The sequence below is a fragment of the Glycine soja genome, chromosome 17 (genome assembly GCF_004193775.1).
Source record: "Glycine soja cultivar W05 chromosome 17, ASM419377v2, whole genome shotgun sequence".
NCBI classification, from domain to species: domain Eukaryota; kingdom Viridiplantae; phylum Streptophyta; class Magnoliopsida; order Fabales; family Fabaceae; genus Glycine; species Glycine soja.
In genome coordinates this window covers 29035946-29063246 of record NC_041018.1, presented here as the reverse complement: position 1 = coordinate 29063246, position 27301 = coordinate 29035946, and the positions used below count along the sequence as shown (strand labels likewise).

The 27301-nt window shown below is 33.8% G+C and overlaps 3 protein-coding genes across 3 annotated transcripts; 1 reads left to right on the top strand and 2 right to left on the bottom strand.

Annotated features, from left to right (window-relative positions):
• The first annotated feature begins 4023 nt into the window (after nucleotides 1-4023).
• Nucleotides 4024-4797, top strand: LOC114391620. Its single transcript, XM_028352604.1, has 2 exons — nucleotides 4024-4392; nucleotides 4462-4797. Exons 1-2 carry the CDS (start codon nucleotides 4024-4026, stop codon nucleotides 4795-4797), a joined length of 705 nt encoding a protein of 234 aa, XP_028208405.1.
• Nucleotides 4798-8820: 4023 nt separating this feature from the next.
• LOC114392629 (nuclear pore complex protein NUP85) lies at nucleotides 8821-26385 on the bottom strand. Its single transcript, XM_028353832.1, has 18 exons — nucleotides 26057-26385; nucleotides 24993-25095; nucleotides 24764-24874; nucleotides 24574-24657; nucleotides 16802-16873; nucleotides 16669-16725; nucleotides 15036-15152; nucleotides 14748-14948; nucleotides 14488-14598; nucleotides 14294-14331; nucleotides 13947-14103; nucleotides 13525-13626; nucleotides 13351-13407; nucleotides 13098-13244; nucleotides 12902-12972; nucleotides 12731-12818; nucleotides 10103-10159; nucleotides 8821-9427 (listed from the first exon to the last, which is right to left on the bottom strand). The coding sequence occupies exons 1-18, from the start codon at nucleotides 26383-26385 to the stop codon at nucleotides 9233-9235; spliced, it is 2097 nt and encodes a 698-aa protein (XP_028209633.1). The 3' UTR covers nucleotides 8821-9232.
• On the bottom strand, nucleotides 17098-21601 carry LOC114392630. Its single transcript, XM_028353833.1, has 2 exons — nucleotides 18072-21601; nucleotides 17098-17960 (listed from the first exon to the last, which is right to left on the bottom strand). The coding sequence occupies exon 1, from the start codon at nucleotides 20036-20038 to the stop codon at nucleotides 18206-18208; it is 1833 nt and encodes a 610-aa protein (XP_028209634.1). The 5' UTR covers nucleotides 20039-21601; the 3' UTR covers nucleotides 17098-17960; nucleotides 18072-18205.
• Nucleotides 26386-27301: the final 916 nt, after the last annotated feature.

Here is a 27301-nt window from a genome sequence, read left to right as displayed (position 1 = left end):
AAAAGGGTTATATTAAAATAAATTAATCTTGCAGCAACAATAGAATTAAAATCCCCAATGTTGTTGTACTCCAGACTAAAAAATCACATTCACAAAAGGAGAATTAATTAACTGAACACTCATGTAATAGAATGCTATTTAAAGTAGTTAAATGAGTGTTTGGTAAATAATCGTGTTTGGCAGAATGATGTTCAAAAAGTGTAATCCAAGTATGTAAGGACCTGCTAGCATTTCCTCAAACATTTTTTTACAAAGAGCATAAATTATTTTTGTTGTTAAATGTTCTCTGAATTTATTTATTTTTTTATGGTCAGAGGTATATATAAGTCTCATAATTTCTCAAATGCTTAAATGGTTTGCTTATTGACTTATTCATGTCAATTAAGTGCAGTAAGTCTGTTACTCAAATGACCAAGCCAAATATCACCCATACAAATACAATATTGATACAAATGAACTAAAGTTGATATGCTTATCAAATTTAACTCATGCAATCAAAATGGGTTAGAAGTACAAAAGTATTGTGTACAAAATGACCATAAAAATATTGCTTATAATTTTGGTAAAAATGCTTTGACAAATTATCCAATTTTGTATGAAACATATCACATACCAGTACACAGATATGAGCTCTCAATTGTGAAGAGCATAATATCATACCATCAGACATTGTTCCCCACTAATTAGATACCAGTTAGGCATTCAAAATTTATAAACTAATTTGTGATGCGGCTACTACCTACTAGCATTTCTCTAAAATTTATAAAAAAATTTATAAACCACTATATAAATTAGTGGTTTATGACTTCGGAATTAAAAATTTTGATATCTATAGATGTTGTCTAATTCCAGTGGAGTACTAGAACATTGGACTTGATGATCATATGTCTGTTCATGAAAACTAAAGATCAGAAAAAATGCTCTAACATATATAGTAATCAGACTCAGAATATATATGATACATATAATCAACACTCAAAGTATAATGAGGAAATATAATTTTGATATATAATAGTGATAATAATAACAACACTCAAAAACTGTCATGCATAGCCAAAATAACACAAATGAGAAAATGTGAGGATTGAGTAGTTAACTTCAAAACATTCAAATCAATCTGAATTTGGAAGAATATATATGTCTTAAAACTTTACTTTCTAAATAGCTATTGGCTTTTCTTAAAAAGTATCATTGTAGCAGCAAATGCTCAGCTTTCTAGATAAGCCATGTGAGATATGACAACATGTTCTTTAAGATGTCCTTATATTATTGTTTAGCCATAATGAGCTTATTATTTAGCCATATTGTTTAATGTACTATATTTGTTTAAAAGCCTATACAGGTATATTAGACTTTGTGTAATAAGCCTTTGTGAATAAGCCTTTGTGTAAGTTACGTAATTGTGTAAGTTAGGTAACCCAAACAAATTACCATTTGAAAAGTATAAAAAAAGTGAATAAGCTTTTGTGTAAGTTACGTAATTGTGGAGTTGGACGGGAGCAAATTACAAAGTATAAAGGAGAAACAACTTGTTCACGTACACACCGTTCTCTATTTTTCCTCTTTGTTCCTCATAAAAAAAATTGAACTTTACAATGCACGTCAACACTCATCTTTTGCTGTTACACAATGCTCTTGGTTCCTATCAATTTCTCTTGTGGAGTTGCTGTTGTGGTCCATTCCCTTCTTTATCGATAATTTTTTTTTAAAATTTTTCTTATCAATATTTTTGCTATATTTTCTTTTGTTTTCAGGATTTTTTTTACTGCATTATTGAAGCCACTACTTTGTTGTTAGCCTATCGCCTAGAGTCATCTTAAGAATTACATATTTGAACGGTTGAGAACTTGAGGTGTGTGTGGAAAATGTTATCTTTTATTAGGTTTTTAGACTTCTATAATTAGGAAAAAATATTTAATGAATGTCTTATGTCTTGTTCATGCCCGTAGCTTTGGCTTTTCATAGTTTGGTCCTTGTTGTTTTTTCCTTTATTTTGCTAATGTAATTAATTAGATTATATAGTAGTTTTTTTATTGCATTGAACTCTTAATTTTTCTAGTTTTTTGTGGCTTGTTATATTATTTGGATTTATATTCTTATCATTTTTTAATACTTTGAGTTATATTATATCATTAGTGTCACATTAATTTGGGAGTAATATTTTTAATAGATATAACAATGAAGCATAAAAGAATATATGCAAATTTTAAGAGGATAAAACAAGGATTCTAATGATCCAATTGTTCAACTAGAGGAATTTGTGACTAGCTAGGAATTTGTTACAACATAGTTTGGTACCCTTTTATGCTTCAGTCTTTACCCTTTTATAGCTTGGTACCCTTTTATGCTTCACTACTTTTATTATATTACTTTTTCTTTTAGTTATATAGTGTGGATAGTCAAGAAATAGAAAGTAGTATAGTTGATGCTTCGGCTGCTTCAAGAAAACGTAGAAGAGATGAAGAAGAGGAAGAAGAACTTGAACAAGCATTTCTCATTATTGTTAGTGTTGTCACTATGCTTTTGGATGCATTGACTTGGTATCATGACAAGTACTTTGTTAAGGTACCTGCTCGAAATTTGGAATTAGAAAGGCATAGTTTCCTTAATTGTTTATACAAGGGAACAGAAACTGATTGCATTGAACAATTAAGGGTCAATAAAAAGGCATTTTTTAAGCTTTGTAGAATTTTATAGGAGAAAGGGAAATTGGTAAAAACAAGAAATGTTCCTATAGCAGAAGTTGTGGCAATGTTTTTTCATATCCTTGCTCACAACCTAAAGTATAGAGTTGTGCACTTTAGTTATTGTAGATCCATGGAAACAATAAGTAGGCAATTCAAGAATGTCCTGCGAGCTATAATGAAAGTAAGCAAAGAATATTTGAAGTTCCATGACTATAATCTAGAGGGCTCGGTGGAAAACAAATGGAGATGATTTAAGGTAAGTTTGTCATTTGTTAATAATTATAAGGTACTTTAAGTGATTACAACTTATTTTTTATTTTGAAATGTTTTTAGAATTCGATTGGAGCCCTTGATGGGATACATATTCCAGTAACAGTTGTTGCAGAAGATAGACCTAGATATCGTAAAATGTTTTAGGAGTTTGAGGTCTAGATTTAAGGTTTATATATGTGTTGCCTGGGTAGGAAGGGTCAGCAGGAGATTCTCGAGTATTGTGAGATGCTTTGCGTCGTCAAAATTGTCTCCATATTCCAAATGGTAATATCATGAAATGATGAAACTTTATTTAACATATAAAAGAAATATGCATATTTTTTATATATTTTTTAAACCATTGTAGGTAAATATTTTCTTGTGAATGCGGGGTATACAAATGGCCCTGGATTTTTAGCACCTTATCGAGGGACTAGATATCATCTTAATGAGTGGATCGGAAACACCCCTCAAAACTACAAGGAGTTATTTAATCTTTGTCATGCAAGTGCAAGGAATGTTATTGAAAGGTCATTTGGGGCATTGAAGAAAAGATGGAGTATATTAAGAACTCCTTCTTTTTTATATATAAAAACACAAATAAGAATTATTAATGCTTGTTTCATGCTACATAATTTCATAAGAGATGAACAACAAAGTGATCCAATTTTGGAAGCCCAAGACTTGGAACTTTTATCTATTGTTGACAATGAGTTAATCAATCAGCAAATGGAAAGAGTCACAAATAATATTGGAGATGAAGTCACAACTATTGAAGCAACTGAGGAATGGACAAGATTTCGTGATACTTTAGCAATGAATATGTTTGCCACCTATCAAATAAGAAGAAACTTTGATTAGGGAGATGTTTTTAGTGGATTTGGATTTTGTTTCTTATGTGTAATTGACTATTACTCATGTATGTGTGATACTTTGGATTTTTGTATTTCATAATACTCTGGATTTTGTTTTCTTTTTATGTGTAATTAATTTTATACTTTTGTAGAATGCTAATTTGATATGTCTCACCTTTATATATATGTAATTATATATGTGAGAATTTTTTTTTTTTTTGTCTAGAGAAATGGAATCAAGCAATGTGAAGAACAAGTCAAGTGGAAAAAGAAAGATGTCTAGTGAGGACACAAGAAGTTACTTCACATGGAACTTGGAAATGGAGCGTGAGCTAGCTGATGTGCTTAGAGATCAAAGAAATTTGGACAATAAAGGTGATGGAAATTGGAAAGCACTAGCATGCTGTACTGCAGCTCAAATTTTGTCCAAGCGTTTTGGAGTTCACCTCATGGTAGATAATGTTAAGAACCGTTTTAAGCTTTGGAGAACATGGTATGGAATTGTGAGTGACATTCTTAGTCAAAGTGGATTTGACTGGGATAGCACAAAGTACATGATTACCGTTGAAAATGAAATTTCATGGAATGAATATGTAAAGGTAGTCAATCATCTTTCAATTTTATTCAATTTGTGTTGTTATTAACACGTTTCTATTTTTTTTTTCAAGTCACATGAAGAAGCCAAAAGATTTCGATTCAAAGTCATTCCTAATTGGGATGATATTGTTGGCCTATGTGCAAAGGATAGAGCTACTGAACTTGGAGCAGAAAATGCATTAGATGTAGATGATATCATGAGCAAAGAAACAAATGAAGAGGAAGCAATTCATAGTGTGAGTTTTGACTTAGAGGGATCAAGTTCCGCCACAAGAAAAAACATTCACCCAAGTAAGAGTGGAGAGAAAGAAGGGATGATTTCCTCAATGAAAGAAGTAACCGAGTCATTGAAAGAATTTGTTGAAATGACTAAGAAGAAGATGAAGAACAAAAAAAAATGGAGATAAAAGAAGCTCAAGAAGTGGTACATGAAGTGGTGAGTGAGCTAGATAATATACCTAATTTTAATGGTGCACTTCGACATAGAGCAATCGATTGTTGACAGAAAATCCCATTAAGTTTTGCGATTATAAAAGCTTTTCCATTGGATGAGAAAGAGGATTACATCTCGTCTTTTATGCCTTGATGCCAAATTACAGGTACATTTGATATCATGATAAGTATGTTGATGTTGTATAATTATGTTTTACATTTATATCTCTCATTTTATATAGCAAATTATGATTTAACAAATATGATTTGTTCAGTAGCACTTAACATTATGTTTTCTTCTGCAAAAAAGATGTGAAGGAATTCTTGTGCTAAAGCAAATGCAATTAGAAAATTTGGAATTATTTTGGAAGTTGGACTTATTTTGTGACTAGATTTTGCTTCAGTCCAAGTTTTTTTTGGTATAATTGTATTATTGGCCAATGACTTCTATAGAAAACAAGTTTTATCTATAGACTTCTAAATAACATTCCAAAGTGAAATGGTATTAAATATTTTTTATGTTGTGAGTTTTATAGTGGGTCATAAATGGAATAATGATTTAAATAGTTAAATTAATATATTTTTAATTGAAATAGATTAAAATAGTACATATTTATTGGAATACCAAACTCGACAAATAGTACATAGAATTTATTAATGAAAAAATAATTCTTTTTAAAATAAAATTATTCAAATATAAAATTTTAAAAAAGAATGCATTTGATTATTTTATCAAAATAAGAAATTTTAAAAATGAAGAAATTCAATTTCTTTATCCAAACACAAAATTTTAAAAATGAAGAAATTCAATTTCTTTATCCAAACACAAAATTTTGAAAATGAAGAAATTCAATTTCTTTATCCAAACACAGAATTTTAAAAATGAAGGAATTTAAATTGAAGCATTTGAAATTCTCAGAATTTAAAATTCTTTAAAATTTTAAATTTCTTCATGAGGAAAGTAATTTCTTAGAGAATTTGAATTTCTGTAATCTAGAATTCATTATTTGGATGTTTTTTTGTGAATAAATTTTTGGAATTTTAAAACATAATTTTAAACAACTAAAAATGTGGAATTTCAATTTCCTTCTAAAAGGTGAGAAATTGAAATCCTCTTCTTACAAAAGGATCTTCTAAAACGTTCACGTATTTCCTTATTAACTTCATCTCTTCTACCTGAAAGTTCCTGAAATCCTTAAAATGTTGAAAATTTCCGAATTTAATTTTTTTTATCCAAACATAATTTTGAAAATAAAAGAATTTCAATTGAAGTATTTAAAATTCTTAAAATTCTTAGAATTTAAAATTTCTCAAAATTTTAAATTTCCTCATTCAAACACACTCTAAGGTCTCTGTTTAGAGGAATTTTTTGAAATCAACACAGTAGCACTATTGTCGTTATTTGGTCTACTATAGTCGCTACACTAAATTGCTCCACTACGATAGCCCTTGTATCGGGCAGGGGCTATTCCGCACTGCTACACCGCTATAGCGTGCTATTTAAAACACTGATTTTTATTTTATTTATGTTTAAAATAATATGATGTTGGCACATGAATAATTAATATTTATTAATTGACTTCAATTAAGACTATATAAATGTATTCTTCTATGAAAAAGTCAAGGAATGAAAGAAAGATCTTTGTTTTATCTTATTTTTCTTAGTCTCTTTAGAGTTTAGTAGTAGTCTTTTGATTAATTCTAATAGATAGCATTGAACATTCTATTAAATATGGTCAAATTAAAATATATAAGTGAAGACAATCTTCATCTTATAAGACAATTTTATAAAATTGAATTGGTTCAAACACGGTAAGTATTAAAAATAGAAAAGTATAAAAGGTTTTGATTTAAATCTATAATGCTTGTGATGTAGCTCCATGTGGAGCTTGTAGGCCTTGGATCTTCTTCATCAATGGAGTCCTTTGCTTCTGGAAGATGAATGGAAGCTGAATGGAGATGGAAGAAAGATGATTGGAGATGCCACTTCAAGGAGAAGATGAGTCAAGCACAAGCTCATCACCATAGGAAGTCATGGATAAGAATTTGAAAGAGGAGAAGATAAGGGGAGGGAGAATGATGTCTAAACTTTGAAGTGTAATTATCAAATGATGAAAGTTGAAAAAAATGCACACACATAGTCTCTATTTATAGCCTAAGTGTCACACCAAATTGGAGGAAAATTTGAATTTCTATTCAAATTTTACTTGAATTTGAAATTGAATTTGTGGAGCCAAATTTTCACTAATTATGATTAGTGAATTTTAGCTATGGTTTAGCCCACTAATCCAAGATCAAGTTCAAGATTCTCCACTAAATGTAATTAGGTGTCATGAGGCATGTAAAACATGAAAGACATGTACAAAGTGTGACTATATGATGTGACAATGGGTGTAGCAAGCACATGCTTACCTCCCCCTCTAAAATTTAATTGGATTGAACTTCTCCCAATTCAATTCAATTTATTTCCCAACACACATATCAAATATTCACTTAATGCATGTGAAATTACAAAATTATCCCTAATACAAAAACTAGTCTAGGTGCCCTAAAATACAAGGACTGAAAAATTCTACATTTTTAGGGTACCCTACCTACATTATGGATCCCTAAATACAAGGCTCAAAAATAATAAAATCTTAATCTAATATGTACAAAAATAAGTGGGTTCATACTGAGTCTATGAGCCCAAAATTTATCATAAGATCCATAAGAATTCTAGGACATTCTCTTGTATCTTTAGCCCAATATTCTTTGAATCTTTTATCCAATACCCTTGAGGGTAGGATTGTATCAGCTTGTATGATATCTTATCATAAATAATAATACGTGTCATTATAATATTTTATTTGTGGTATACTTTCGTGATATTGAAATGAGCTCACCACCACTAAAACTTTTTGGGGGAGAATAAAAAGACATGATTAATGTGAAAAAGTCAAGAAAGAAAGTGAAGGAAGAGAAAGAGAGAAGATGTAAATTTCTTCTATAACTGAGAAAATTTTATGACAAAAAAATTTCTTTTGTTTAATTTGTACCCTTCGAACTCCTCCTTCATCAATCTTTGTGTAGAGGCCTTGATTTCGCAAGTAAAAGCATCGAACATCTATGGCAATTTGTCGATCTTATGAAAATAATTAATTACATATGATGATCAATCTTATATTGTCGGTATACTAATGAATGTGCGCTATTCAATAGTATTTGCAAAGAACAATATAAATAATATCAATATTATATTTTTTTCATCTTTAGGAATCGAACAACATATCAAAAAATTTACACATGTACACATTCTACTTAACCAAACAAGTTATACCTTTATATTGGTGAATTAATAAAATATACAATATATATATATATATATATATATATATATATATATATATATTAATGGTGTTTAAGTATTTTTTATTTATTTGATTCAATATAATATAAATTAATAAAATGTGAAAATAATATTTACTTCTAAAAGGCATACGTTAGGTTCCCTTATATACACTTGTTTGATTAATAAAGTTAATATAAATTAAGAGATAATAATTGATAGTCACAATATAATTTTTTATTATATTATATCACAACTCATCTTTTAAAGAATATTTTTTATCAATAAATAGTAATTATTAATTTTTATTAGCAGAAAGAATAAAAAACCTGCAACCTTTTCCTCCTTAATCAGCCAACGGACCTTATATTTCTTTTTTATATGACATATTGGCTAAGGAAAAAGAAAAGAAATACCATTAAAGGGCATATTAAAGGACACCGTATCCTTCTCCATATGTACTGCTGTCATCGTCAATCGCGGGTCATTAGCAGTTTTGTAATTATTAAAATCTTGCAAAAGCAATTTCTTCAAAGAGACAAACGTTAATGAGTAGATTTTTTGGGTAATTAATTTCTTTCTATAAAAATATACATAATTCCAGTCAAAGGTAAATTTTCATCTCATGCCTATCTGGTTTTACTGACAGAAAAAAAAATTAAACTCTCCCTGATTTACTAAACTTAATTCTTGAAAAGATAAAACATGAAGTGGGTTAAAATTCCCGCTGAAACAAGGGTTGTAATTCAAATGAAAAATAAACATACACAACTAAAGCCCGAACTGTCCTATGTCCATACAAATTTACAAGTGCCAACCATTGGATAAAAGCAATTTACAGCGTCTTCCACGTGCCTACCGTGGATGAATGATTGGGCATGTTTGGATACACGTTGAACGGGAAAATCACACTTTTCAAAGCAACCATGTTTTAGTTTTATCTGAAAGTTTGTTGGCGTTAGATTTAACTGTTACCAAACATATTGTAAATTCATCCATCACTAGCTCGGGCGCAGATATATATATATATATATATATATATATATATATATATATATATATATATATATTTTGTGGTAATCCTATTCATCAAGTATGGCTTGACCAAGATTTGTAGCTAGAGCCAACCTAATAGAGCTTAGTGCATCAGGAGGTAAGCTAGGCTCAGTATGGTGCGGTCGCAGCTTCGCCAGAGATAACTCATGAAGTTTGTTCAGCAGAAGATTGGTCTCAGAGACACTTAGAAGAGGGCAATCCTGCCAATTAAGTAACTTCAACTGCTCCCAAAGGAAACAAATAAGACAATCATATATACAGCTGACCATTTTGAACATGTAAAATACACTGGCTACAAATATAAATGCAAAAAACAATCATATATGACAATCAACCATGATACGAGATGTAAAGACAACAAAAAAAAATAACAAAATATATGGCGGCAAATTAGTAATAAATTTCCTACTGCCAAGTACTAAGAGCTTAATATATTCTAAGCTTAATAATCAAGAAAGATCATAGCATTGAATTGACCCAAATTACTCAATCTCTAAATAGCAAATATGGAAAGATTTGTATTCAATGGTGAACATCAATCAAGAAGAATCATTATCAAGGCAGAAATAACAAGATATTAATGGTAAAAAGATGACTAATAAGCATAGAATATGCTAAAAGATAACACGAAAGAATTAAATGAACCTGCAGTTAAAGCATGTGACAGATGACATTTCTAAATCGAAAATTAATATGAGAAGCTTAGTTAAAACTGGGCGAGCTAGATGATGCATTTTATAATATCAATTTTTATTATTGTTGCAGTCTTCTCAGCCCAATGATTTTCATTGGGTTCACTTAATACACACGAAAAGAGACAATGACTAAAGGTATTTTAAAAGGTTACCATTTACATATTAACACGAGATTATACTGAACATTTTAAATAAGCTCACCGAGTCATACAGAAGAGGCAACCAAAAGCGCTGAGGAGTAGATGGATTTTTCATAAGCTGCAGAATGAAAAGAAATGTATCATATTTTGAACCAGTAAGCAGAGTAGTAGAACTTGATCAGAATTTAGTAAATAATTTTATTGACAAAAATTCCCCTATCACTGGATCTCCATCAAGGGATAGGAGATCAAGATGAAAGTACAAGGAACAATGAAACTGAATGTGAACGCTGCATAGGGCATAGCTCTCATTTTGGGATCTTCTTTTCTTTTCTTCCCTCTACCAATAAACTAACTCATTACTGTGTCTTTTTATCCTCCAAATTACAGGTATCAAACAGGTGCCAAAATAGAAAAGAGTAGCCAGCACTAGGGAGAAATTTAACCAATATACTGCATGCCGTGAATTGAGTTTTACCACCTCTTTTTGCTGGCCATTATGGTCTCTCATTCTGTCATTCTTTGGATTCATGGTTTATTCTGTATAAACTGATCAGTTACATCCCCAATACTCTTGTTTTGGTGTATTTAGGGGAGAAAGAAAAAGGAGGGAAATAAGATAGAAATACCAAATTTCTACTGCTTGTTTGAAGGGGTAAATAAGAAAGAAATGTGGGTTCCAGACATAAAATTATTTCCTCTCTAATGAGCCATGAAAGTGAGCAGAAATAAGTACAATATTTTTTATTTTTAAAAATTAAAAAAAAACTACAACATAATCATAAATAATCATGTTAAGAAAAAAATAATATAGTAAAAAGTTTAAACCACAAGTCAAATTTATCTTGTACATTTTCATGATCATCCCTCATGCATCTTATACATCAGAAACATGACAGTTTGAAATCCTTCCAGGTCATTTATGCAATAAAATGACCTCCATTTCAAACTTTGACATCTGACCCACTGCTTGTCAGAATTGTTTCTAGCCAAGTTTACATCGTCCTGTACACTCATTGCTTCCCAGCGGTCACTGCTAACCTGCTTACCAACACACATACTACATGTAAGTCTCTGTTAAGTCCGTTCAGTGTTCATGCAGCTCTCTGTTCATGCAGGATACATGCCTGTTCATTGCAGGTCTCTGATTTATTTATTTTTTTGTGACGTGTGGAGTGCGGTTAATTCTTCACACTTTATAGTTCCTTATATTCTACTAAATTTTCTGCCACAACCCTGTGTTTCTTCTATTAATTCAATTCAATGATCTTCCTTTTTCTTTACTTCACATACCCATTTCCCTCTGCAGTGTGCTCTTTGCATTCATAGCTTTCAGCTCATGAATGTCTTTAATTTTTGGTATTTTTTATTTTTAAACATTTATGCAGAGTATGGTATAAAGTATTTTGTTATATTATCTTAGGTATAGAGCAGCCATCCCACTACAGCATTTTTAGACTAGTTAACTATGATACAATTAATAAATTTCAAATACAATATACCAAGGGAAAGAGCTTCTGTAGTTGGCTGATTGATTGACCATTTTGGGTCATTTTTTACAAACAAAATACCAATATGGGTTTGTTATAAAACTATTTATCGTCATGGGTCTCTTTTGACCATTGACTGGACAAAATTACTAGTTTGACCTGCAAGTTTAAGGAGACTATGACACGTGTCATATTCACCTTAGTCCTTTCAAATATGATGTGTCCTATTCTCCTTTCAACTATGACATGTGTCATGTTTTCATAAAGTCACAAGCAGTGTTATCAAATGGCGGCCATGGCGGAAAAGCGTGACGGAATTTTGAAAAAAACGCCACCAAATAGCGGTGGCGTTGCGGGTTGCGTATGGCGGCCGCCTTAGCCATGGCGGGTCATGGCGGAATAGCGTCCTTTTTTGTTTTTTTCATGGTAGGTGTTGGGCTGACCCGACACAACCCTACCAGATAATATATTGCAAAAGCGCAGCAGCCACGAACGCAGAAACAGAACAGCAGCACGACCCCGCACCCGCACCCAGCAGCGACGACCGACAGCAGCACGACCCCGCGAAGCAGCAACCAGCAGCACCACGAATGGCAGCTTGAACGGCAGCACGACGGCGAAGAGGAACGTTGACGTGGACGACGGACAGTGGTGCGTTTTTTTTTGTTTTTTTTGCTATTTGACACCTGCTTTTGATGTCTGTAGCTTTTTTTTCGTTTTTCTATTTGACACCCTTTTTTATTTTTGACACCCATGAAACTTTTTTAGTTTATTTGAATGCAATCCATTGTTTTTTTCAATTTCAATGAGTTTATTTGGTGTTGGTACTTGGTTATTTATAATTATATATATGTATATTTTTTTTTTGTCCGCCATGACATCCGCCATTTTCCGCTACGTCATCCGCCATTAACAACATTGATCACAAGTCAAACTAACATTTTGACCCGGTCAATGGTCAAAAGAGATCCATGCCAGTAAATAGTTTTATGGCAAGCCCATATTGGTATTTTTGTTTGCAAAAATGATCCAAAAATGGTCAATTAGCCTCTATATTTTACCAGTCTAATTGTCACAACCATATCAAGGTCTTGCCAACCAGATCATAAGATCATATCCTAACAAGTAAAAAGACTAGTTTGTACGATCAGCATATGATTTTGCTGGAGCAAAAGCAATCACAAAGGTGTGTGTAATACCAGTATGAGGGAGCCTACAGCTTGCCTTGCTGCATCAGTTGATTTTCCACTAGATACCTTCTGAAGGGATTTCTTGAAATCCCTATACCTGATATTTAGTTAATATTTAAATAACATGATATATAATTCAATGAAAACAAGATGAAAATGCACTGAATAGCACATTCATACTTGTGCAAAAATTCAAGTCCCCCAGCAGGCTTAGATTCAGAACCCAATAGTTCAATCATGCCTTCCCATTGCTGTAAAAGAATGGAAAAAGTTAGAAATCTAAATAATTATTAAGAAAACAAAATTTCATAAATAGGAATAAAATATATATGAAAACCTTTCAGCATGTTGTTTATTGAGGTATTATGAGAACTACCTTGAAGCTTTCATCAGATATAGACTTTCCAACAGAATCAAATAACTGTTGGGCAATCTTATCAAGACAACTTGCGTCTTGGGCTTGTTGAAGCCAGAATACTCCAGCACCCTTATGGCCATGCTTCCAGTGATGTACTCCAGCAATCTATATATTTCTTATGCAGGTCAGGTCTAGTATACTATATAATGAAAGAACAGTGAAAGATTTTCTAATCCCCAAGCCAGGCACACGATCAAGAGGTGCAGGTTACCTTCATGATATTTGAACTAATATGATCAAGCTCATACAAACGGCATATCTCAATGTTCTGCATGAGTAACAATTATTTGTCTGTCACTCGCAAGTATATCAAAAACATACTAAACAATGAGGATATGACTTGTGAAACAGATAGTAACAATCAATAAGAAGTTAAAACAGTTACCTTAAGCAACACATCATTATGTTGAGCAGATTGCCTGTACAATAAATTCTCTAACAAGCCCATTCCTTGCTTCATGCATGATGTTAAATATATAGGAGCAATCTGCAGATACGTGAACATTAGATCATAGGAGCAGCAAACAAATTATTTGCACAAATAACATTGTCATGTTGATCTATCTATAACCTCATAAAAAAAACTTTCATTTGGCATAGGCTGTTTTGGTCTCTTGCTCATACTAAATCCTGTGTACGAGACATCCGTTTCATCCTTACTCTCAGTCTATCGACCATATGTCAAAACCAAGACGTCATCTATCTATGTGCATTAAGATATTAATGTAATTCATGATTCATCAGACATTATTCAGCAAGTTGACATCAGATCAACAGGATATTTTTGCATAAGTAACTAGCACTCACTTGCCAGGTCAATGCATGTGACGATAGAATTTGAGCATATACAAGCCGATGTAGTTCCACTATGCTGATTCCCCCCAAGTTATAACGCTCCTCATGCAGAAGAATCTCTGCTTGCTCACTCCCTGCAGTCAACAGTTCTATGGCATGTGCCACCAACCTATTTTATTGATACATGCCACATACATAGTCCCATTATCATCAAAACAAACAAAAAGAGAAATTTGGAGCATTATTGGTTTTGAGAATTTTGATTGTAAGCTTATTTTGACAGCAAAATAAGCTAATCCAAACATGCATTCAATGAATAAAACTATAATCAGTTAACAGTAGAAGAGAAAGCATCTCACCAAGGGCCAAATTCTCTGGAACACTCAGCTAAAACAACCTGAGACATTGCAAAATGCTCATTCAAGTTTAAAATGTGAAGGGACAAATTGAATCAACTAACAGAATAATGGGGAAAATATGCAGCAGCAGTAGCAGTAGGCCCAAATCTGTGAAAAAGATAAAGGGGCATGGACAGTAAAAGTCCGATAATCACCTCGGTATTTTCTTCAAGAATTCCAATCATAAGTACTGACAACCTATGGGTACTAGATCGTGGTTTCAACTGGATGCATTTCTGGGCCAAATTATACATGCTTTCTATTCCCTGTTTGAAAAAGGAAAAGAAAAGGGGTGTACAATATCATGTTAAGGTCCACTGAATTAACAAAGACACAAGAAATGCATTATTTAAGCCAACCATATAAAAAGAAATAGATTTTAAAATCAATAGTTGCATATGCGGATTGAACATACCATTGTAAATGGCCTTATGTACAGGAAATGAGAAATATATAATTCAATCCAATAACATGTAGCCATGCAGAGACTCTCAGTGTTACCCAGCATAATTTGTAGCAAGTTTCTCAAGCCCTCACGAGTTTGTTGATTATCACATTGAATCCAGAATCGACTGCAATCCAGTTTTGTAATTTGTGACCTCCATTTTTCCCAGGCCTATAAAATAGAAATACACAAAAGAAAAAATGTGCCAAAAAGAAAATGTAATAGTACATCATAAAATATAGTGAAATCCGGAAATACCTTGATGAAGTCAGGTTTGGATTTATAGCATTCACCTAACTTTCCAACAGATTCAGGACGCATGCGGGGCATTTTGGAAATAAGAACAGCAACAGCCTCTACAAGTCCATTTTCCAACTGCAAAATCAAAAGAGGACAGAAAATGAGACAAAATGCAAGTATAATAAATATGAAATATAGAAGCAGCAGCGGCAATAGCAGTGAATGCAAGCTAGGCTTTCCTTAATTAGGTATGGCCTAAAAAAACTTGTATTGTCTAGTATTTCACACATAACCTTAAACAAAATATTTCTCCATGACACTTCCTTTTTTGATTAGGGTGTGAGTCTTAACAATTAGAGGATAATATTTATCTGTTTCAGTTATTTTTCTATTTATTTTCAATTAAAAAGCATGAGTAGTTAAATATTGACAACTATTTATGCTACTAATGATCTCATAAAAACATATCAAAGGAACCTCACTATGGAGTTAATAAATTACATATTAAAAAGTATTTATGTGAATAATAAAAACGTCAGCCTGGCTGCCAACTAAAATAAACAAGACTTTTTAAAGGCATATGCCTAGCTTACAACTACAAGTTAAATTGGACTTTCTAGGAGTCTAGGCTTTACTTGTTTATTGCCAAATAGGTTAGGTTAAAGTGGGTAGCCATAGGCTCCTGATGGACCACCGACCTCAAACCCTACATGAAATTTAAGATAAACTGTTTAAAGAATGTTACTCAAGGAGATAATCTCTGCAGGAAAATGGGAAAATTGTATAACTACAAGAAAGTTAAATCTATGAACGGACTCTTTAGTCTTTAATGTTATCTTAAGACTTTTAGAGGTTATGAAAACATTATCCTAGTTCTGAAGTTCATTCAGTCATGAACCCCCAGAACAAACCTAGAGTCCAATACTATGGCACTTCAAATTTACTTACAAATTATCCTGCTTTAGAAGGAGGCATGTTGGGAGCTACACACCTCAGTTAAATAAAAATGAGACAAATTTAGAATCTTAGATCAGAACTAAAGGTTCTTGAACCTTTTGTTGGGAAAAAAGATAGAAACATACAGGGAGTATCAAGGGTCAGCTAGTACAAATGAAGAAGAATCTATGGTATTAATATTTTAACAAAAAATATTTGGTTTGGGTATATTATAATCAGATAAGAAATTCCATTTTAGTGCTTGCATATAAGCTACAAGGCCCACAACACTAAGATTGTGATAATCATCATTGTTATTGATGAAGAGAAGGGGAATCTTAGTCATTAAAAAAGAGAATTGCAGATATTAAGGGCCCATTTGTTTGAGCTTATTTTAAAAAAATTAATAAAATAAGCAGTTTTTTGCTTTTTTGATGTGTTTTTTCTTAAAAAAATATTTCTGGTTTTTAAAAAAAAAAATACTTTTTTTAAGTTTAAACAAACTGACCCTTAAAGAGACAAAATACTGGTAGGAGTCCTAAAGGATCAAACCATTAAAGAGATTTGAATCTAATTGAATATCCTAGGTATGAGACCAATAAAAGAAATCAGATTTTTACCAGGAAAGTGAAATACAAACTATAAAATTACCAAAACTAAATTGTGCAAATTCATCTCTTTCATATAATAACATTTTCATAATTTTCATGCCAACCTCCCGATTACTGAGCTGATCTAATTGGTAAGATCCATGCAACCGCAGCATTTTCACCTGCAAGTGAAAACTGGCTTAACATAAAAGTCTTTGTTTTCAAGGAAATATCAGAAATACAGTTGCCTTTACTAACCACAATATCAAGCCAACCAACTGACAGTGCAGATGACAACAAGTCCCAATATCTGGGATCCTCCTCAATCACCTGCACAGACAGATTTCATAATTTTATTTTCTCCTCATCCTTGAAGAAATTGATCAAACACAATAATTATAGACATAAACAAAACCATGATAAGTTAAGTGAGGGATGATATAACTAATAATAAATAATATTCAATTTTTATGAGATAGCACTCTTTTGGAATACAAAGACTATAGAAATAGCTTAATATCAATTGAGTATCTATCTATTCAAAGCAAACCATCAGCTAATACATCAAAAGTAACCAATGTTGTTAATGGCGGATGGCGGTTCATGGCGGAAAGTCAAAAATCCGCCATAAAAATATGGCGGATGGCGTAGCGGAAAATGGCGGATGTCATGGCGGACACAAAAAAAAAAAAAAAACATATATATAAACTCATTGAAATTGAAAAAAACAAAGGATTGCATTCAAATAAACTAAAAAAGTTTCATGAGTTCATACAATAATCAAGTACCAACACCAAATAAACTCATTAAAGAGTTCAAAATAAGAAAATGATAAAAACATAATGCAAAGTGCAAAGTGAAGGTTGAGGCTCTAATCATCTTCTCCAATCCCAACATAATCATCTTCGTTGTTATCATATGGTAATGGAGCATCTCCCTCTCCCTCTTCCCCATCAGACGCCTCAAAATTGACCATGATTTCTTCTTCTTCAGATTCAACATCAATATTCTCCTCAACATCTAGATCCTCATCATTTTCTTGGACTGCTTTTTGCTTCCTTGATGAAGATCCAACAACCATTGCCTGTTTTTTAGAAGTTTGGGCAGCAGCAACACTTATTTTTTGCTTTTTCCGCCTAGTATACATCCTACACTCTCCAACCCCCGAAACCTGATACACAGTTGCCCAATTTAGAGCATCATCATCTTCAAATACCAAATCATTTCCAGCATCATTATCATCATCTTGATCCATCTCTCCCACGAGCCATTCATTGCATACATCAATATCATTAAGAGAAATTGGATCAATTTCATCTCTTGCATTATATCTTTGCTTCAATTGTTGGTTGTATTTGACAAACACCAAATCATGCAACCTCTTGTGCTCAAGCCTATTTCTTTTTTTGGAATGAATCTACAACATAACAATAAATGTTGATTTCAATCTCAAATATACTCCAAATATAACTTGATCATCAAAATTAAATAAAATTAAAAAGTATAGTTAGAGTTTTGTCACAATTACTTGCTCAAACACACTCCAATTTCTTTCACATCCTGAAGCACTGCAAGTCAAACTCAAAATCTTAATAGCCAGCTTCTGCAAATTTGGAGTTTGTGACCCAATTACCAACCAAGAGCATAACTTAGAATTCTGAATTATAACACTAATACATAAAAAAAATAGTATGATAAAAGTTTCTTACTAGGAGAATGGGTTTTCCTTTGAGCCATTGCAAAGTCGGAACCAAAGTGGTCAGCACCAATCTTGTAAAGATGCAACTCGGTTAGAATTTTCTGTTGCACATCAAATTGTGGAATCAACTTCTTAATGCACTCAAACAAACCATTGGTGACCTCAAAATCAAACTCTAAGTCAGTGTTGTCATAAAAGAACTCTGGATTTAAGAAGTGGGCAGCTGCATGCAATGGCCTATGAAGCTGACAATTCCATCTTTTATCAATGATTTCAAACACATCTTTGTACTTGCTTTCATTGTTGTTGAAAGACTTCATAATTGTTTCTTTTGCCTTGTCCATTGCTTCATAAATATAGCCCATGGCTGGTTTCCTTTCACCATCCACAAGACGAAGCACTTTCACAAGTGGAGCCATGACTTTAAGAGTGTAAACCACACTATTCCAAAAAGAAGGCATGAGCACTACCTTTGCAGCTTCTTTTCCCTTAGGCTCCTTAGATAGCTTGTTCAAGGTCCATTCATCAGAAGTAAACATTTTTCTAATATTGGCTTTCTCTTTGTGAAGCCTTTCCAAGGTTAGATAAGAAGTGGCAAATCTAGTAATAGCATGTCTCACCAATTCCCTCTTGTTAGTAAAATTTCTCAACAAACTTAAGGTACTAGAATGGGCATAGATAAACCCAACTAGATTAATTGCCCTTCTAATGGTCTTCCTTATCGAGGGAAGCTTCCCAATATCTTCAAGCATCAAATCAATACAATGAGCTGCACAAGGAGTCCAATAAATATGTTTCCTTTTCTCCTCCAACAACTTACCCGCTAAAACATAGTTGCTCCCATTATCGGTTACAACTTGAACAACATTCTCTTCTCCAACTTCCTCCACAATGGCATCAAGCAACTCAAAAAGCTTTTCACCTGTCTTCACAAAACCAGAGCCATCAACAGACTTCAAAAACATGGTACCAGCTTGAGAGTTAATCAAAAAATTAATGATGCATCTTTGTTTCCGATCAGTCCATGCATCGGACATAATAGTACAACCATACTTGACCCATTGCTCCCTATGGCCTTTCATCAAATTTTCAGTATATTCAACTTCCTTCTTCAAGAGTGGAACTCTGATGTCATGATAGCTAGGAATGGGCAAATGTGGCCCATATTGACCAATGGCTGCAACCATGTTCTCAAAGCTTTTCAATTTAATGAGGTTGAATGACAAACCTGCTTGGTACCAAAAGCGAGCAATATGTTGATGCACCTTCAATACTTCATTCTTATCCATTGACTCTCTTATGTTCATTTGCCTCAGCATCTCCATTTTTCTCCGATTGATTGCATTTTCTGGATTCTTACAGAATTTGTCCATTGGTCCTTTTTTAGTCCCACACTTTGTCTTTGCACTTGCAGCAGCATTACAAGAGTCCGCAAACTCATCTTCTTCACTTCCATCACATCCAATCGGTTCACCAAATTCAAAATCTCTTATATTTGCCATATTACCACTGCCAGAAGTATTGTAAGTGGTCCCACTTTTTTTTGTAGCCATATATTCCTTCAACTCTTCGATTACATTTGGGGGAGTTTTCTTGCAAGCTGCAACGTTGCCCGACTTCCCAATCAGGTGTTGTTTGGCTCGGGTTATTCCTCCCTTAGTGATTTTTCCACAAAAATTACAAACAATGGTGTTTGTATCTCCTTCCACTAGTGAATGGCAATATTTCCAGCCTGGGTCTGCCTTATTTTTTCTCGTTGCACTTGCAGTAGCAACATCGGATGATGGTTCAGCCATTTAAAAGAGGACTGAACAGAAAAAAAAAAAATCATGGTGTCAAATAGGAAAAAAAAAAAAAGGAACTGTTAACAGTAAAAAGGGGTGTCAAATAGCAAAAGGAAAAAAAAAAGTTGTAGACAGAAAAATGGGGGGTGTCAAATAGCAAAAGGAAAAAAAAGCTGTAGACAGAAAAATGGGGGGTGTCAAACAGCAAAAAGCCCAAAAAAAAAAAAAAGAAACAGATCAGCTGACCCGCGTCTTCTTCCTTCCTCTTCTTCGTCTTCTTCTTTTGCGAGACAGAAAAATGGGGGGTGTCGTGCGTTGCCGGGGCTCGTCGTCGGAGGTCGTCGGCGCCGTTCGTGCATTGCGGGCCTCGTCGCGGCGGCGGCTGGGTGCGGCGGGGAGGGGGTGGTGTCGCGGCGGCGGCTGGGAGCGGCGGGGTTCGGGAGGGACGCAGGCAAGTTCGGGAGGGAATGGAAGCTGTTGGAGGGACGGCTAGGTGTTCTGAACGCAAGCTGTGGAGGGTTTTTAATTTAATGAATAACCGGGTAGGGTTGGGTCGGGTCGGCCCAACTCCTACCGCGGACAAAAGCCGAAGATTTCCGCCATTTCCGCCATTTCCGCCATCCCGCCACGACCGCCATGGCGCCGCCATCCCAAACCCGCCACGCCACCGCTATTCGGTGGCGTTTTTTCGCAAACCCGCCATGGCGCCGCCATGGCCGCCATTTAACAACACTGAAAGTAACCAAACTAACATTTGCCAATCAAAAAAATAAAGCCCATCAAAAGTAACACCTACTTGGCAGAGCAAACTATATATTAATGTAATAGAAAATAACTTCTTATAACCATAGTTATCTGAATTGCAAGAACCATACAATTCATATTCCAATTGAATATGGTACCTAGAGACATTGATGCAGATTGCAACATATCAATTTGGACCTCGAATTACACTCAATCACTTGAATTGCATCTAAGTTGTCAGAATCAGAAATCTGGGGTTAATTGTTTGATTCATGCACAACCCAGCTCTGGAAAACATGGTTTTAGGGTTATTTTCTCACAATTTTTCTTCTTTTTGAGATTGGAGGGAAAGTGACATTCTTTCCAAGGTTGGAAACTCAAATACAAAGCTGTCATTTAGGTTTCATTTGTTTTTCATTTTCTTGTTTTTCTTTAGGGTCAAAACAGCATGTCATTCCAAAAAGTACAGTCTAGCTTGCATAAGAGACCAATAAAGCCAAAACCTGAACAGCACAGCAGTCACTACACAAACAAAAAGAAACACACTAAAGCACTGATATGCATGGTTGAATGCGGACAAGCTCTATAATGGGCCAGGAGGTTTTGAATTGATTAAACCATCCCAATTAATTCATTACTCATTAGTGTACTTGGGCCCAAAATTGATATGATGAGCATGACAGTTAAAGGTATTTAATTTAAAAAGAACTTATGATTATACTTATTTTAAAATAATAACTAAATTACTTTTGTTGTCATTTCTTTTATTTTTTTTTAAGGAGCTATACTGCTTAATTTGAGCAGTCACTTTGTTGTTAGTGTTTTGATGAGTTGTCGGTCTGAGTCTACTTTGAAGTTCATGTTTCAATTGGTTAGCTGTACATTGAGCTATTTGATTTTAAATTACCAATATATATATATATATATATATATATATATATATATATATATATATATATATATATTAAATTACTAACGATTATATATGTTAAAATACTTTTTATGGTATTTTTCAATATTTATCATGAATCTTACGATTCACAATATAATTTACTACTACTACAACAAGTTTGCCTCCTTCAATAGAAACCTGAACATATCAGAATTCTAACCCATGAACTAGAAACAAACCAGAAGATATTGTCTGAATTTATTTGACTAAAATTTACTTCATGGTTTTACACCAAGTAGAACACAAACGCCTAATCGTATACCAAAGGAGCTAGTTGTCCAACAAAATGTCCACAAGAATATGTTCAAAACTGATATCCCAAAGAATCACTCATTACACAGACACATATCAAGGTAAATAGCCATTTAACTCGCCAATGAATCTGCAACATGCCTTTGGTATTTATTCTATCAAAAATGCTGTCCAAATAAAGGGTTAACTTAATCTTAGAGAGAACTTAGAACTTCCAAATAGGTTCATCAAAGTGAAATGGAACCCCCTACTGATCACAAATGGGCTATATATAAGACTTACACAAAAACACACCAGAAGGATCAAAAGACCAAATCATTCTATCTAAGATAGAGAACTAAAGGACTGATTCAATGAATTAAGGAGAACTAAAAGACCAAATCATTCTGAGGACTTTTGAGCTGGTTTCTGGACTCAAAATTAACTTCGCGAAAAGTTGTTTCGGTGCATTTGGAATGACAGATAGATGGAAGACTGAAGCAGCCAGTTGTTTGAATTGTAGTTTGCTGGCCATCCCGTTTGTTTACCAAGGCATACCCATAGGGGCAAACCCTAGAAGGTGTCACATGTGGAATCCTATCCTTGAAAAGTGTGAGAGAGTCCTAAATAAGTGGACGCAAAGACACCTTTCATTCGGGGGGAGAGTGACTCTTATTAAGTCCGTCTTAACATCTTTGCCTATTTACTTTTTGTCTTTTTTCAGGATTCCTAAGAAAGTGACGGAAAAGTTAGTGTCCATACAACGAAGATTCCTATGGGGAGGTGACATAGATCAAAACAAGATTGCGTGGATTAAATGGGAGACAGTATGTCTCCCAAAAGACAAAGGGGGACTAGGAATCAAGGACTTAAACACATTCAACATCGCACTGTTAGGTAAATGGAGGTGGAACTTATTCCAGCATGAAGGTCAACTGTGGGCTAGGGTCCTCGAGTCTAAATATGGAGGCTGGAGGGGATTGGATGAAGCACATTGAGACAACCATGAGTCCATTTGGTGGAGGGATCTAAAGTTGGTCTTTCAAAACGTACAGGGTGTGGAGATGCACAATAACATTGAGTGGAGGCCTGGACGTGGAGATAGAATCAAATTTTGGGAGGATAAGTGGATAGATGGAGAGGAATCACTTGCAGCAAAATATCCTAGACTGTACCTAATCTCGTGCCAACAAAACCATCTTATTCAGCACATGGGAGGCAATAAGGAAGCAGATTGGGAGTGGAACTTTTCATGGAGAAGGCCATTGTTTGACAACGAGATTCCAATGGCTGTTGATTTTTTACAACATATTGAAAGCAAACCTATTCAGATACACAGAAGAGACGAGTGGGTGTGGACAGCAGATTCAAGTGGGCAATACACGACGAAAAGTGCTTACAAGATGATGAGGGGGGGTGACATAGATGGGACACAGGACAGGGCTTTTGAGGAGCTATGGAAGCTGAAGGTACCAATCAGATATGCAGTGTTTGCTTGGCGGTTGCTTAGAGACAGGTTGCCAACCAAATCAAATCTACTTAGGAGACAAGTAAAGATCGTTGGCAGGACCTGTCCATTCTGCAGAAGCGCGGAGGAGGAAGCGGGACACTTATTTTTTCATTGCAGCAAAATCATCCATATTTGGTGGGAATCCTTGTCTTGGGTGAACAATGTGGGAGTTTTCCCGCAAGATCCCAAACAACATTTCCTCCAACATGGATCGATAGCAGCTGATGGATTAAGGATTAATCGGTGGAAATGTTGGTGGTTGGCTGTCACCTGGACTATTTGGAAGAAAAGGAATGACATACTTTTCTCCAATGACTCTTTCGACAACAGCAAAATGATGGATGAGGCAGCTTTACTCATGTGGACATGGCTCAGAAATTTGGAGAAGGATTTTGCAACTCATTTTAACCAGTGGTCTAGTAACCTCAGAGAAGGATTTATGTATCAGTAGAGGACATAATCATAGAGTAATAGTAGCATTTAAGACCATAGTATGGCCTGGCTGCGGTTCCTCATCAGACTCCATTTAGTCTGTATTGGAACCACAGTAAGGACATTTATATAGTGTACTTTAGTACCTCTGGTACTCAATTTATCAATATATATCATATGTTTGCTGATCAAAAAAAAAAGGAGAACCAAGAGAGTATCCAATTCAGAGGACCCTATCATTCAAGTTATTAAAAAAAGGAGAAAGTCCAAGAATAGATAGAGTCTTTAAACATTGTGGATGTGAGAATTGTGAAACAAAGATAGATGAAGAGGTCATAGAAAATACAAATAATAAGAGGAATATCCTACCTAATGGTGAGAACCATTAAATAGATCAAGTAAAGCAAAGACTTAAAGCAGCGAAACCTTGAGTCTAGAGAAATAAATTTCCACACAGAAGCCTGGGCTGTATTAGTATCGTACACATTCTGGTCTAAGTCCATATTTACAGTTTTACACTGATAACTTGATGCCATGTGGAATGAGTTATAAAGGAAAACAAGATATTCATTTATGCATTTCAAGAATACTGAATTAAAACTTAAAATATTCCTAATATTTTGAATTCATAAATAAATCAAAGATGTTTAGTATTCATCAGATCATTTATGGCCAGACCTGTATGTTAACTAGTTCTTTCTGAAAATCCACAAGCTTGCCATGAATTGTTTCATGTGTACTAGTAAAGAGGCTGGCATAATCCTGTCATAAAACACAACCATAAACTAAAATAAGCATATGTGATCAGTGTCAAAATAAAATGCAACCATTTACAAAACCAATCAAGAAAATAAGAATAGATTATTACAGCTAACCAATCAACAAGCCTTTCAGGTAGCCATGCTTGAGATTGCTTGTCCACATAAAATATTTCAATTAACTCCCACGCAGCTTTCAAAGATGTAGGCTCTTCACCTCTCTATATTATGTGTAATGTGTTAAAAAGCAAGTGATTAACTTCTCGGTATCATAATTCCCACAAAGCAGATCTCAGCTCAGCTAAACACGGTAAAACAATTTAGAACCTAAAACAGTACCTTAGCAATTACATTTGGGTCCTCAATTATAGGACTAGCAGGCAACTTTGGCCCCCCAAGAAGTGAACCTATCTCTTTGCTATACTGAAGCACATGCTCCCACCTGACAGTAAAACAACATGATTGTCAATAATCACACTAACATGAAACTATCCACGCAAAAACACTCAATTTCAGAGATACGTATAAAAATGAGCAACTTCCGATGCAAGCAGATTTGAAAGTGCGATTGTTTGTAGGAGATACCTCTAGCAAGGAGATGAAGCCAATGTAGAAAAATTAAAATTAAAATTGGAGCAGGAACATCATCATTGAGATTTCATAAAGCATATGCCTAAATGGAAACACACTGGGATGCCTCCAATTAAACATAAAATTCAATGATACAAAGAGAAACAAGATGCCTTCACTAACCAAATCTTAATAAAAGCCAAAAACAAACAAGCCAGTTAATTGAACAAATCTAACAACACTACAATAGTATAGCTAGTCAGAAAACAAAATTCAGCTGCTTTCAGCTAATTTCAAAGAATCAATGATGTTTTTTTTGTTTACTTCACAAGAAAAATGTAATTAAAAAGTAATTGTTTCTGCAAAATTGAATTTAAACAAACAAGCACTAAAACTTGTGATCTTACCAATCCGAATGATAGGGAGGAGTCTTCAAGAGAGCAGAGACGAAGCCAAAGTAGAAAAATTAAAATTAAAACTGGAGCAGAGAACATGATCATTGAGATTTGATTCAGCACATACTTACATGGAAACGCTGGAATGGCTCCAACTAAACATAAAAAATCTCAATGATACAAAGATAAACAAACACGCCTTCAATTTCCAAATCTTAATAATAAACAAAACCAATAAGCCACTGAATTCATCGAATCTAAAAACACTACATTAATACCATTGATCCTTAGAAGAAAGGAAGCTATCCTCGTTTTCAGAAATCAAAGTTTAAGTGCATTCAGCTTATTTCATGGAAATATAAACTATTTTTTCACTTCACAAGAAAAATTGAATTTAAAAAAAAAACAGTTGTTTCTTCAAAATTGAATTTAAATTACCAATCCGAACGATAGGGAGAAGGAGTCTTCAAGAGAGCAGAAAGGGAGCTCCTCCGACTCTGAAGCAGCGCAAACGGCGCAACGGAGCCGTACGCGATTCGGCGCCAGTGAGCGTCAGGGATCTCCGAATCTTCGCCGGCGAGCTTCACTTCAACGACCTTGGCGGCGGCGCCGGCGAAAAGGGAGAGGCGGAGGGAGCTGCCGCGGGCCCAGGAGATGGAGAGACGACTAATCGGAGGAGCGAGGCCGTGGTGGAGAGGGTATACCGCTGGCGGCGAGTCTCCGGTGAAGGGGACCAGAGCCACGTTGCCGACGGTGTCCGACGGCATTTTCGAAAGGGGAAGAAGTGTTTTAGGGTTTGAAGAGGGTTTACGGGAAAATGCAAAGATAAGTAAGACCTGACCCCAAAACTTGTTTACGCGGGAAATAAATAAAATGAGGGGAAATTTTTTATTGAGCATGAGTTTTGTAGAATTGATTTATAAAGCATGTTAAGAAAAATCAAGTGTATAAAGAAATATATAGAACATAGTATATGTGCAAATATTTTAATGAATATATTTTTATGTATAGTATGACACAATTTTATTATTTAATTAACATTTTATAAAACATTTAAAAAATAAAAAGTCAAACATATATTATTATAATATATAGAAATTAAAAAATATACTATAAGTAAATTAATTTTCAAAAGAAATATTAATGTAGAAACTAATGCTATTAATATATATATATATATATATATATATATATATATATATATAATCACCCTTTTTTTCTTTTGTGTTTATTTATAGAATCACCCTTTTTTTTCTTTTTGAAAGAAACTTGAAGCAAAACAAAATGTAGAACATGTAGAGACATGGAAAGCCAATGAGCAAGAAGAATCTTTCAATGAAAAGTAAGATAAATCAGGACAACCCAATAATTAGGTGAATTATTAACCTAAATATTTATGGTATGTAAAATTTGAAACAATAGATATTATGCTAGAAAGGGATTAAATAATGTGTTAGACAAAAAATGAATCTTCTTTTCAAATGAGTTGTTTAAAGCAAAATTTTTAAGTGTTCCCAATAAATATGAAATCAGTGTTAATGAGATAGTTTTTTGTAACTATCATCCAATTTAGTATAAATAGTTTTCACAAAGATTTTCAACAACAAATTCGCGCGTCCAAATGTGCATAAATATGCTCAAGAGAATATAAGTTAAATAACAAGGAGCAAATAGAAATTGTTG

Excerpts from the sequence above, each read along its gene's own strand:
- LOC114391620 (XM_028352604.1), top strand. The coding sequence starts at position 4,024 with ATGGAATCAAGCAATGTGAAGAACAAGTCAAGTGGAAAAAGAAAGATG. Across the intron at positions 4,393-4,461 it reads CATGGAATGAATATGTAAAG|TCACATGAAGAAGCCAAAAG; the intron begins GTAGTCAATCAT and ends TTTTTTTTCAAG.
- LOC114392630 (XM_028353833.1), bottom strand. The coding sequence starts at position 20,038 with ATGGCTGAACCATCATCCGATGTTGCTACTGCAAGTGCAACGAGAAAA.
- LOC114392629 (XM_028353832.1), bottom strand. The coding sequence starts at position 26,385 with ATGCCGTCGGACACCGTCGGCAACGTGGCTCTGGTCCCCTTCACCGGA. Across the intron at positions 16,874-24,573 it reads AAGAACTAGTTAACATACAG|GTGATTGAGGAGGATCCCAG; the intron begins GTCTGGCCATAA and ends CTGTCTGTGCAG. Across the intron at positions 13,408-13,524 it reads ATAATGATGTGTTGCTTAAG|AACATTGAGATATGCCGTTT; the intron begins GTAACTGTTTTA and ends TTACTCATGCAG.